The 13,033-nt window shown below is 48.2% G+C and overlaps 2 protein-coding genes across 4 annotated transcripts; both read left to right on the top strand.

Annotated features, from left to right (window-relative positions):
- Positions 1 to 4,458: 4,458 nt before the first annotated feature.
- On the top strand, positions 4,459 to 6,790 carry LOC117854268 (uncharacterized). 3 transcript variants are annotated; one of them, XM_034736573.2, is made up of 2 exons: positions 4,459 to 5,812; positions 6,267 to 6,790. In XM_034736573.2, the coding sequence occupies exon 1, from the start codon at positions 4,579 to 4,581 to the stop codon at positions 5,782 to 5,784; it is 1,206 nt and encodes a 401-aa protein (XP_034592464.1). In that variant the 5' UTR covers positions 4,459 to 4,578; the 3' UTR covers positions 5,785 to 5,812; positions 6,267 to 6,790. The 3 variants fall into 3 exon arrangements, with proteins under 3 accessions (XP_034592464.1, XP_034592462.1, XP_034592465.1); XM_034736571.2 differs by having other exon boundaries at positions 6,256 to 6,790; XM_034736574.2 differs by lacking the exon at positions 6,267 to 6,790 and adding an exon at positions 6,000 to 6,043.
- Positions 6,791 to 11,476: 4,686 nt separating this feature from the next.
- Positions 11,477 to 13,033, top strand: LOC117851379 (ethylene-responsive transcription factor ERF008). The gene has a single exon (XM_034733187.2). The coding sequence runs from the start codon at positions 11,938 to 11,940 to the stop codon at positions 12,523 to 12,525; it is 588 nt and encodes a 195-aa protein (XP_034589078.1). The 5' UTR covers positions 11,477 to 11,937; the 3' UTR covers positions 12,526 to 13,033.

The following is a 13,033-nucleotide window of genomic DNA, read 5'->3' as shown; positions in this document are numbered from 1 at the left end:
TCCCTTGCGGCATCTTTTTCTCCGCCACAAACTCTGGCGGCGCCACGATTGACATGGTTGGCAGTGGCACGCAACCAAGCATACTCTTATTGTTGTCCCTTGCGCATGCTAAGTGCCAAGATATGGGTTAGGGACACGCTTTTGAGTCTACTTTATGATAAAACTTTATACTTAATTAAATAGTAGAGTTCTTATCATTTCTATTATAAAAAAAATAAAGCATATTATCTCTCAAAGAGTTCGAGAACTCGAACCCGGTTTGTTATAGAGTTGTCATTTTGTACCTACTAGATGTGGACTAGCCAAATGTTTTGCATTCACATTATAAAAATAAAATCTACCTCATTAAATGGCAAAGTTATCATTTTTGTAAAAAAAAACCAAGCATACTCTCTATATTAAAGTTAGGGACTAGAATCAAGGCAATTGTGCATAGAACATACCCGACTAGTGAAATTTCGAGAATCTCCCTACTGCGCAAGGCAGATCCGGACCTTAGTGTTGGATGTGTTGCATATTTGTCCAGCACAATTTTACCTCTTGTGCTACCATAAAACTAATACTCAGCCTTAAAACACAAAAAAGTCGGGACCCGATTTAATATGTCGTCCCCCAACACTTGTTTACATGTTCATGGCTAGCTCGACAGTTTGTGGATGACCATCCTAGATCCACGACTCTTAGCAGAGCATCGCTGCCGATCTCTGAGTGAGCCGGGGAAGTGAAGTTGAGCTACAACCTACTGAGCCACGCTCAATCCTCATAAAATGATAGCTTAGGAAAATGACAACCTACTGCCGATCTCTGAGAGAGTTGAAGTTCGAAGACGTGAAACAAAATGATGCGCTTCAAGTTAAATGCTGCATATGTTTAGTTGACAATCCATGGTATGCTTGAAATATTTCGCGCTATCAAAATACTACTCCATGCTATACTGTAGAACATTTGAGTAGTCGGCAAAATTCAAGTTAAATTCATCATTGGCACAATAAAACTAAACTTACGAAGAGGCGCTATATACACTGTGTGTGCCAATGTTGCGCGTTCCCTAAGCTCATGTGCAACTGAATATGCTGCAACTGATGGTAAGATAACTTAGGATATTTCAGGTTATTGTAACCTGAGTAACGCTGCATTATTACATGAGCCAATAAAAGCAATTTGGAAACATCATAAATCTCCGAGGAGTCAAAATAGCAAGGAGCAATCCAAAAAAATCACAAGTAACAGTAGCACACAAAAAATACATTACATGGTCTCCCAAACATAGAACATCTAATGTCATATGCATTATTTTTCTTTGCGAAAACTACACTACTTTTCAGTTAAAAAACATCGTACGCTGAAAACCCTTCAAACTCAAATATTTAAGTTCAGAGTTATGCCGTTGTAATAGTTGAACAATAGTCATGCTAATTAATAAACTAGCCAGTCAAACTCACTTTATATCTTGGCATCTAAAACATGTTCATGTTCACCCATACAAACTAGTAGGTTCTGTTACAACGGTGTGCATTAGAAATTCTCGTGAAAGCTTTTTTGCAGTGCAGTAACCATAGGCTTCAGCTCTCCCCTGTTCTTGGCAGCTCGCATCAGTAAAGATAAGATCTCGCACATTAGTCTTTAGTAAAGGGAGTTCAGTAATGCATGAAATAAATGATATATTCCTCACAAACTTGGCACAAACATCAGGTATATAGTAATAATTTAAAAACGAATTACCGACAGAGTCAAATAATGGCTAGTGCTAAACATGATAAGGATACAGATGATAAAAAAGGCCTAACGATCAGAAGAATGTAGATATGTTTTCTAGAGTAAGACAAGCAGATCATGATAGTTCTCCACTTTTTATGCTATTTACGAACTCATTGTTTTCCAAATACTAAGAGACATTATAGCTCACCGTTGAATATTTTGTCAGACAGCAGACAATGATAAGTCGGGGTATTCTTTCCTTGGTGCCTCAGCAATATCTGCTCAGAGAACAAAGATCTATTGTTACTGTTTGTTAGTGTCTGACTCCATTGGTAGCTATGCTGCAGAATTAACGAAACTTGAAATAACAGCAATCCAATATGCCCAATATAAAGAATTTAGTCAAAAAGTATTAGTCAAAATGATGATAGGTTCACAATCCAAAGATATTTGCAACATAGGCATGGAGGCACACATACAGAGAAGAAGAAGGAAATATAGGAAGCAATCCATAATGTCTAGTATTTATATATTATACATCATATATATTATACATCATAAAGCTAGAAGGAACGCATCACCATTGAGTGACAATATTTCACAAACTTCCTCCATACTGATAACAAAAGGGAGGTCATATGGAGCAAAACTGAACAATTAAGTAATGACTTCCCCTTGGGTCCATGTCTTCCTGTGGCTATTCTACTTCCTCCATTCTCTTTTGATAATCATATTTCACTTTGGCGCAGTGAGCAAGCTAGAAAAGCAATCCTGCTTATCATCCATTTAGGGGGTGTTTGGATCCCCGAGCTAAACTTTAGCCCCTGTCACATCGAATGTTTGGACACTAATTAGGAGTATTAAACATAGGCTAATTACAAACCAATTTCACAACCCCTAGGCTAAATCGCGAGACGAATCTATTAAGCCTAATTAGTTCATGATTTGACAATATGGTGCTACAGTAAACATTCGCTAATGATGGATTAATTAGGCTTAATAGATTCGTCTCGTGATTTAGCCTAGGGGTTCTGCAATTAGTTTTGTAATTAGCTCATGTTTAGTTCTCCTAATTAACATCCGAATATCCGATGTGACACGGACTAAACTTTAGCTCCAGGATCAAACATCCCCTTAATCATACCATTAGCTATTTCACGTAAACAAGCAATTCATTAAGAGCGAGACTTCTTGATGCCCATGTAGCCAATTTCACGTGGAAGAATAAAGGACCACGCGTCAGATCCAAGACAACTATTAAGAGGAAGAGAATTTTTCAAATAAATATGTCTATCACAAGAGAATTGAGGGAGTAAAAATGAACCTTTAGGGATAATCGAGCCAAGTGAAAGGAGGTGGGTGATAAGTCTTGCCTGTTTTGTTGCAATGAGGAGATCACTCACCACATCTTCTTAGGTGGCATAGAAGCTAAGAGGATGTATCTCTGGTACCTGAGTATTTCTTTGGTAGTTCCTTTTGAAGCTGCATCCAAATTTTAGATTATTAGTGGGGAAAATGATGTGTTTGACATGCTAACCTCAGCTGCTGTGCGCTCTTTGAAAATTGAGAAACTCGCTATATTTTTGGAATGGGCCAACGGGGCCTGCCGAGATATGTGCAATATGTGGTAATAGCCTCCTTACTTAGGAAGTAGGTCCTCCTATGCCTCGAGCGATACATGGAAATACACAAGTAATGGGCATGTGTCTCGAAGGAAGTTGCCAAAATCTCCAGAACTGATCCAACTCACGACTGGTTCTGAGTGCTGAGGGACATGAAACATGATGCTGAAGGTCGAAGGGCCCTTATTATGCGACCAAGTACTCTGAACTGCGGGGAGAGGCGGTGCCTGGTGTTGGTGTTTTGACGTAACCCACACAAAACTACAGTGTATTTTGCTTTCTAAATTACCATCTCTATCATGAAGCCTAGATGGAGGGCTGTTGAAGCAACTAGTGTAGTGTTAGTTGTCAAACTTCTGTCAGATGTAAGCTGTATTCCAAGAATCCAAGTACCATGTAACGCTAGCGCTATGGCTGAGCTAGTGAATGTGAGGAGCATGTTAATCAATTAATGTTTAACTCCTATCTTTTTTGAATAGCACCTACGGAGTATATATGGAAAGGCTAAAATTTGAAGGCTAAAATAACACTTATATTTGTAATTCTAACAACTAAATGCTGAGTTAGTAACATCATTGATTGCGACCAGCCTGTCATGAGATTTTTCATGCTAAGCTATTTTTTTTTTTGGCAACAACAAAATGATATCCTGGTGATGGGCTGATGGGAGTGAACGTATAAAGGCATTTTATTTTCATATCAGAAGTGGCAGGTGATTTCTAATAGATATAGAGGTATTTTAGGTTTTTTCCCTTAATGATAATGATGATAATTTATAAATAGATATGGATATAGGGTGTTTTGGGATTTTAGATTAACATATCCATAATGACATAAATAATGGATATAAATATAGAAGTATGTTAGCTTGTTTTTAATTTTAAAGTGAATGGAAGTTTTTTTAACCAATTACTAGAATATTAATAGATTTTAGTAGCCACGATATCAAGTGGTACCGGAATCTCACAAATTAGTGCGTAATTTCCATGAGATTTCGAACCTGCATGAAAACGTTTCATAAAAAAAAACTGCATGAAAACCATAACAAATATATCTTGAAAAAAGAAGAATATAAAGAATTTCTCACAGAACAGCAAAAGGGAAAAATGAAAAGATTATCCCGTATTCTTCATTTCAAGCATCCGCCGTCTTCGCTCTTCACTCTCTTTTCAGTCTTTCTATCCATCAGTTCACTCGCCAGCAAAATCCGAGCACTGCCTCCCCGAGCGCGCCTCTTCCCGCCGGCGCCGGCGACGCCATGCCGCTTGCCCTTCCCTTCCTCCACCTCCTGCCCAACCCCGCCCCTTTCCATCCCTTCCGGATCCACCGCACCCAACAATCCCACCCCCACCTCCCCCTCCGCACCCGACGCCCCTCGGCTGCGGCGGCGGCCGAAGCAGAGAACCCGTCCGCATCGGTGGACGTCGAGATGGTTCGCGGGCAGGACGGAGTGTGGACGGCGCGGTCCCCGACGGTTGTAGTCCTGTGGGACCTCGACAACAAGCCCCCGCGCGGGCCGCCGTTCCCGGCGGCGACTTCCCTCATCGCCGCCGCCTCCCTCCTGGGCCGCGTCGTCTCCATCTCTGCCTTCGCCAATCGCCACGCCTTCTCCCACCTTCCCGCCTGGGTCGCCGCCGAGCGCCGCGACCGCCGCGCCCTGGACCGCGCTGAGCGCGCGGGGAGCGCCGCCCCTTCCGTGCCCTACTCGTGCGCCGTCTGCGGCCGTCGTTTCCCCACCCGCCCGGACCTAACCCGCCATTTCCGCCAGCTCCACGAGCGGGAGCGCAACAAGAAGCTCTCCCGCCTCCGCTCCCTCAAGGGCAAAAAGCGGCAGAAGTACCGCGAGAGGTTCATCACCGGCAACACCAAGTACGAGGACGCCGCACGGGAGCTCCTCACCCCCAAGGTCGGATACGGGCTCGCCTCCGAGCTCCGTCGCGCGGGCGTCCAAGTCCGCACCGTCTCCGACAAGCCGCAGGCCGCGGACCACGCGCTCAAGCGCCAGGTGAAGCACTGTCTGGCCTGTGGCGTCGACTGGATGGTGCTGGTCTCTGACGACTCTGATTTTACCGATACGGTGCGGAACGCACGCGCCGCCGACCTGAGGACTGTGGTGGTAGGGGACGGGTGCCGCATGCTTGGCAAGGTTGCTGACATTTGGTTGCCATGGGACCGTGTCGAGAATGGTGAGGTTGATGAGGAGATGCTGAGGAGTTGTACATTTCCAGAGTTCGGAGAAGATCAGGAAGATGAGCAGGGTGAGGAGTTCAGATTGGATTGGGATACCAGTGACTTGGACGATGTTGTTGATGATATTGTTGGAATGAGAACCAGTTTGCATGGGGCTGCGGCAATATCTGCATTTGCTGATGAGGATATTACAGATGGTATATTTGGAGTTGAATTGAAGGGAGATAGCATGTTTTGGAGTAGTGATGACGAGGAAGAGGATGGTTACTTGTGAGGATTGAGGAACACATGGGTGTTAACAGGTAATCAGTAAACACTTAGATGGATACATTTCTTTTGTTTTCTGTACATCTGAAATGATCAATTGATCATGTATCAGTTAGCAAACTATTGTAGAACTAGCAACTAGATTGTATTCCCTAGAAAATTAACTGGATCATGAATATTGGACCAGCTTGTTTCACTCACTATGTGCTCTCTGTGGCACAGATATTTGGCAACTAAATTGAATTAGTCCACCTCTTTGGTTTTTATTTTTGAGCATGGAGGCAGACTAAATTTGTTCACTTTAGTGATTACACATCATTGCAAGTATGTCCGTAGAATTGAAGAAAGCTAGTGTGAAGTTTTCAAGCAGTCATTGGAACAGATAAAATTTCTCCACCTTGTATGCTGCTGGAAGGTCCATTTGTTTTCCTGTGCATTCCACTCAGGTTTCAGAATGAAAGTTTTTTATTTTTTGAAGCAAACTGGCAGGAGCTCTTCTGAGTTTATGTACAAAGAAAGCAACAGGGGCTAACCCCCAACAGCGCCCAGGTGCTACTCAACCCCTTGTCTAGAATGACAGGTCAAACACAAAGGGAGAAAAGACACCACAAAAGTTAAGAGATATGCCCTCCAAAGGCTCCCCTTCTCTGTTCTAGATCCTCCTTGACGCGTTGCGCAACATGGAGTGGTGGCTGAGCCTCGTTTTAAAAAATCCTCCTATTCCGTTCCTTCCAAAGATTCCACATGATGTGGATGCAAACACCGTTGAAAGCCCGCCAGCGGTCCTTTGGAACTGCCTTGGCCACTGCTTCCACCAGTCCCACCAGTCCAAGGACTCCGCTTGTTGATGCGCCTTAGAATACCTTAGGTGGTGGTGTTTCTTTTTCAGTTTGTGGTTTACATCCCTGAGCAAGTTTTTTTTTCCATTTTTGCGTGGTCGTGTATCATGGTTGTACATGTTCAAACTTCTCTTCTTCTTAATGAAAAACGTGCTATGCACGTCTTAAACGCAATGGACTTAAAGCTAGTTTGAATTTGAGGTGGGATGGTGAATTGTTCCTAGCCAAGGAGATGCATCCAGACTGTGTTGGGGAAAGAGCATCCAAATGTGAAGAACTAACTTCCCATATGCCATACCGATGCATGATTGCTTCGCTCACTGCTATTCTACTTAAGAGTGGAGCTCTTCTTTTCGAGGATGTACTATTTTGTCAAATAATTCAGCCATTGTTCCTTGAAACTTTTACCTGTAAAGAGAGGGTTATCACAGTTGATTTGCAAACCCTGTTCAGGTGGTTTCTGTTCTGTTGGCACTTCAGTGCTTTCAACTTTCAAGGGCTTGGGACTTTCCCCAGACTTTCTTCTCGTTACTTCTCACCTCTATTAGCATTGTTGCACATGCTCCAAATTTTGTAGATGCTAACCATCATAATTGTCATGCCATCATTGTATCTGCTCTTTTTTTCTCCAAGCACTTATTTTAGAAACAACATTAACTCCTGCTATTTGTTAATTTTGGCAATTGAAGCCCATGCTATTCAAAGAGATCGCCAGGAACCATGCTCAATTATTTCCTTCTGAACAAAAGAGCATGGAGGTTGGAGAGTATCCAACTATTGATTTCTCTGTGTATAAGTTCATTCACCACCAAAACTTTTGAAAGCTGAACACATTTTCCCAGTTTCGTTATAGAAAATGATCATGTGATTGTGAGAATCCATGCTTTTAGTTCATTAGGGCAGTGCTAGAATGGAAACTGTGGATATGAGACAGAGCGGCTTCCCTCTGTGTTATATGCGAGTAATTAACAGAAAGTCTGATGCCTCTGTTTTATGCGCCTGCTAAGTGCTAACTTCAGGATCCATGCTTACAAAAAAACTGAATTTTGAAGCTTAAGTAATGTTATGTTAGGCTGTAGTGATTCTTCAATGTATAAAAACTGATAAGAAACTCCAAACATCTTTCGTCACTTGAAGAACAATGGGGGCAAGGATCTGAAAACCCATAAACTGCAGTCCATCTCTTTGCAAGCCTTTCTTTCCCAACAATTTTTTCCCCTGCAGAGTACTGAAGAGCAATTGGCTGCAAACCAGTCGTCTGTATTTTCAGACTTATATCCACTTTTTCTTCTTCTTATTTTGGCTTTCAATACAAGAAGGGGCTGGAGCCTGTTTCCAAAAGGTACTCCAGTTATAAAATAGGTCCAGTGTATTGACATTTTGTCCTGTACTCTCTTAGAGCAACTCCAGCAATAGCACAAACCAAAGCTCCTAAAAATTAAATGGGGTTCTCTCAATTTTTTTAAGAACCATAAAAGTGTCTCCAACTCCAGCAATAGCCTGTATGGATAGGGGTCTCCCAAGAAATGGAGGGTCGAGGGGGAAATTTGGAGGCCTCCCCAAAATAAGGAGCAGAGTAGAGGATCCGCTGAAGTGCATTTTTTTGACTTGACTCTCTAAATTTAGAATAGTGGTCTATTTGGAGGGTCTACTGGAGTTGCTCTTGTGTTGTTAAAATGTTGTACAAGGGATACATTTCTTCAGGCTACAAAGTCCCGTTAAAGAGGGAGGATTTGTTTATCTGCATCCTTTGTGTTTCTTGAGCGAGCTTTTGAGAGGTTGCAATGTTATGATCCTATGATCGTTAGGGTAAACACCGGCCGGACGGAGTCGGCTCAGAGGGAGACTAAGGTTGGAGTTGGAGAGGGGAGTTTCTTTGCCTTTTCTTGATTGATTCCCAAATGACTGCCGTGCCTCTGTTGATACAGAGCCGGCTGAACCTAACCAACGAGCCTAACATCATAATGTAATCTTATCTTACCCTAACGATCCGATCTGATCTTACTAGTTCTATCTCTTTTAATGGACCCATCGGCCCTTGTCCGACGCCCCATGACACGCAACATCCAAATCTGACGAAGATTAGCCATCCCTGATACTCATGCTGCAACTTTGGGACAACAACGTGATTCAGGGATGACTGGATTGGGAGATCCAAGGCCGTGATACGGGAAAGATACAAGATACTCGATCTGGAACTTCCCCAACCATAAGCTGTTTGACTTTCTGTTTGAGTTGAGTGGGTCAGTGGGTGGCAGCGGATGTTCGATCATGAAGAACGCATGGGCCCATGAAGTTCAGTTCGGTGGGTGGCGTACTGGCGTCTGGCATCTGCTGCAGCAAAGGATGATTGCTTTTCACAAACTCATTGAAAACCTGATGGATACATACCATAAAAAAGTGCATGGCTGCAAATGCACTTATGTGGCTGTACTCAGTGATTAGTGATTAAGGTCCTGTTTGATACAAATTTCTAAAGTTTAGTAGTGTACTAAAGTTTAGGACTCTCAAATTGCTAGTCCTAAAGTTTAGTACATGGCTGTTTGGATGGACTATTAATCTTTAGGATTTTAGAAGGAAAATATCATTTTTACCTCTCAATTACTCCTCTAAACTACCCTGCTCTGTTCAAGTCATTAATGCATGCGAGGGCAATAGGGGTAAAGGGGGACTTGGGGACCACTTTTAGGAGAAATAGGATCCATTAGGCCCTGTTTGGATACAAACTCCTAAAGTTTAGTAGTGTACTAAAGTTTAGGACCCTCAAATTGCTAGTCCTAAAGTTTAGTACAGGGCTGTTTGGATGGACTACTAATCTTTAGGACCTTAGAGGGAAAATGTTATTTTTACCCTCCAATTACTCCTCTAAACTACCCTTGCACTGTTCACGTCATTAATGCATGTGAGGGCAATAGGGGTAAAGGGGGACTTGGGGACCACTTTTAGGAGAAATAGAATCCATTAGTACCCCTTAGCCCTCCTAATGAAAATAGCCCTCCTAAAGTTTAGGAGTGCACTTTTAGGACCCATGTTTGGATGCACAAGTCCTAAAAGTATCCTAAAAGTGGACTCCTAATGTTTAGGAGGGTGTATCCAATCAGGCCCTTAGTACCCCTTAACCCTCCTAATGAAAATGGTCCTCCTAAAATTTAGAAGTGCACTTTTAGGACCCATGTTTGGATGCACAAGTCCTAAAAGTGGACTTCTAATCTTTAGAAAGGTGTATCCAAACAGACTCTAAGAATTAAGCTGAAGAGAATCTACTTTGTTTGCTGTTTTCTTGGCATCCATGTGATGTTCTCCTTATATAACTGATGATGACTTTTCTGTCCTAACTTTTCCTGGCATAATCTAGTAATCTGTTTGCAACAACTTCGCACCGTCTTTCTCCTTGGGAAACACCAGAAAGTAAAAAAAAAAAAAAACCATGCCGGTCGAAAGAAAAGAAATCACGTACCAGTACTACTATACTAGAGACCTGCCACAGTGCCACGAACGTGGTTCCGTCATCCGCTGTCCACGCTGCCACCGAACACCTGGGCGGAGGAAGGAACCGTCAGGAAGCACAGGCCCCGTTCACCGACACGAAGCCCCAGTAGCAAACGGCCAAACCGGTGAATCGCCTTCACAGCTTCACTGGCCAGCGTCACACACACTGACGGTGACACCCCAGTCGCTCGATGCATCCATCCTCCCCGTCCTACTCGCCGCATTCCCCGAGCAGGCCCCCTGTGCAGTGTGCACTGCACTGGCCAAGCGGTGTAGTGCAGAGCATGACCCCAGCCGCCCGCCGGCCACCGGCCAACTCCGGCCGCTCAAGGCCGCGCGCCAGACAAAATCCCAAACCGCCCGCCGCCCCGGCCGCGTTGACGAGGAGAAAGAGAAGAAATCCAAGGGCCGGCGCCACGGCGGCAGGGGCATGGCAGGCGGGCCCCTGCGCGCGGGGCGGCAGCGGTGGCATCGGCATCCCGGACCGAAGCGGATAACAACGGCGTCGCGGTCGCCCCCACCCGCCTTGTCAGTCCGGGGGCGGGGCCCGCGCTACGCGACACGGGCGCACGGGGACGCCCCGTGCCCCCGGCCTCTCTCCTCCTCCCCCCACCGTTCTCCCTCCAGTCTCCACACCACCACTTCGCTCGGCTGTCCGCGTCGCCGGCCGCGGCGCCCGCCACGTGGCCGCCGCCCTCCCGCGCATGTCGGCGCGCGCTAGCTGTCCCGTCCTCGTCGGTCGCCGCGGCACCGTTTCGGCCTCGCCCCTACCTGCACGCCTGCTCCCGGTCCATACGGTCCGTCCGTCCATCCGTTGCCTGTCGCCCCTGGCGGCGCGACACGTGGTGCTGCTGGCACGGGAGACGCACGGCGCACCGGCCCGTCGGCGGCCTGGCTCGGCCTGGCTCTAAGACGGTCGCAGTCGTGGGGGTCGCGCGAGGGGTGTGGGCTAGACGACTGATTGATCGCGTCGCTCGCTTAGGCGCGACGCGATTAAGCGAGGAGACTCCAGTCTCCAGGACCCGTTGCGCCACCAGCCAGCGGCGGCGGCGGGGGGGCCCCGGCCATGCCATGCCAGATTCGGTGCACGCCGCGTTGCCGTCGCCGCTGGACGGACTGGGACTGGAGCCGCCGCCGCCGTCCTCGTAGCTACCTTTTTTGCGGCGTTCAGAACCGGGCGAGCGAGCGAGCGTGCCTCTCGCAGCCAGGCCAGGCCAGTTCACTTTGACAGAGAAAGAGAGAGGGAGAGGGAGAGGGTATCTACGTTACATCAATGGACATACAAGTACACGGCGAAAGAAATCATACGCGTCGTCTCGCAACTCATCACTCCGATAGAGATAGAGATAGACACAGAGAGGGCATCCGTTTCCATTCGAGTGCGCGCCGCCGACCACCAATTATTTCGGGCGCACTAATGACCGCACCCGTCACACCCAAACCTAACGATCGAGTAGTTTACTCCCGCTAAACATCCCTGGCGATAAGCTCATGGTCACACTCACAAGCCCCGCGCCGGCCGTCCCTGTCGCCTCTCGCCACACCGCCACACAGGAGCGCGCACCGACTCGCCCCCGCGAAAAATCCCCGGCCGGCACGGCGGCACGCCCTAATCGCCCTCCCACCAACTCACACGCCCCCACGCTAATCCCCACCTGGCCGCAGGCCTAATCCCCTCCTATTTATAGACCCCACCGCTCATAGGCGCAGGAGAAGAGAGAGGGAGGGGGGGGAGGTCAGAGGGGAGAGAGACCAGTAGAAGGAGCAGCGAGCGAGCGAGCGCCCCACACGGCGGCGGCCACTGCGACAGCGAGCTGCTGCCGAATCGGGGGATGGAGAGGGAAGCCACAGCCTTCTACCCGCCGCCCCAGCCGGCGCCGGCCGCCCCCGCCGCGGGGCCGGCCGCGGCGACGGTGGCGGCGGGCACCGGTGCAGCGGGCGGGGGTGTCGGAGGGCACGCGCGCGGCGGAGGCGTTGGAGGGAGGCAGTACCGCGGCGTGCGGATGCGGAAGTGGGGCAAGTGGGTGGCGGAGATCCGGGAGCCAAACAAGCGGTCGCGGATCTGGCTCGGGTCCTACTCCACCGCCGTCGCGGCGGCGCGGGCCTACGACACCGCCGTGTTCTACCTCCGCGGCCGCTCCGCGCGGCTCAACTTCCCCGACCAGCTCGACGGAGCCGCGGTGGCCGACCGCCCCGAGGGCCACAAGGACGGCGGCGGCGGTGGCGCGGGGCTCACCGCCGCCGCCATCCGGAAGAAGGCCGCCGAGGTCGGCGCCCGCGTCGACGCGCTCCACTGCGGCGTCGGCCTCGGCGGCGGCGCTCCTCCGCCACCGCCGCTGTCGACCCACTCCCACCGCCGCCGCGCCAAGAACCCCGACCTCAACCGGGAGCCCACCCCGGACACCTCCGACGACGAGTAAAGCGCGCTGATTTTGTCTTCTCTCCTCCTCCTCCTCCTCCTCCATCTACTAGTCTCTAGTCCTTAGGCAACAACTACTCACCAGAGGAGTAGCTAGCTAGCTAGCCAGTCAGTAGTAGCAGTAAGCAAGCAACCGGAGGTAGCGCCAGGCCAAAACGGATGGGCGTGGGCGGACGCAACGCAAGGTGTTCGGTGGAATGCGGATGAGCTCGGAGGTGGCCAATAATGGAGCCGCGACGTCGCCGTCACCCGTCAGGGCGGGAAGTAGTAGGCAGGAGGAGCCTAGGGTCGTGCGCGACCTGGGTGCTGTTTGGGCCGGAGGCGACGGCGACGGACGGCGACGGCTCGAGCAAGTAGCAGGAGACACAGACCGGCCGGTGCGTGTCAGTGTGTGCGGGCATGTAGCTAAGCAAAAGACGGCTATGTACCTCCTCTCCCCTTCACATAAAGATGTGTGTAAAGAAAAAAAAAAGATACCCGGCAAGCAAGATCGACAAGAGCTTCATGAA

The sequence above is a fragment of the Setaria viridis genome, chromosome 4 (genome assembly GCF_005286985.2).
Source record: "Setaria viridis chromosome 4, Setaria_viridis_v4.0, whole genome shotgun sequence".
NCBI classification, from domain to species: domain Eukaryota; kingdom Viridiplantae; phylum Streptophyta; class Magnoliopsida; order Poales; family Poaceae; genus Setaria; species Setaria viridis.
The sequence above is the reverse complement of the archived record's forward strand: the minus strand, read 5'-3'. Positions and strand labels throughout refer to the sequence as shown.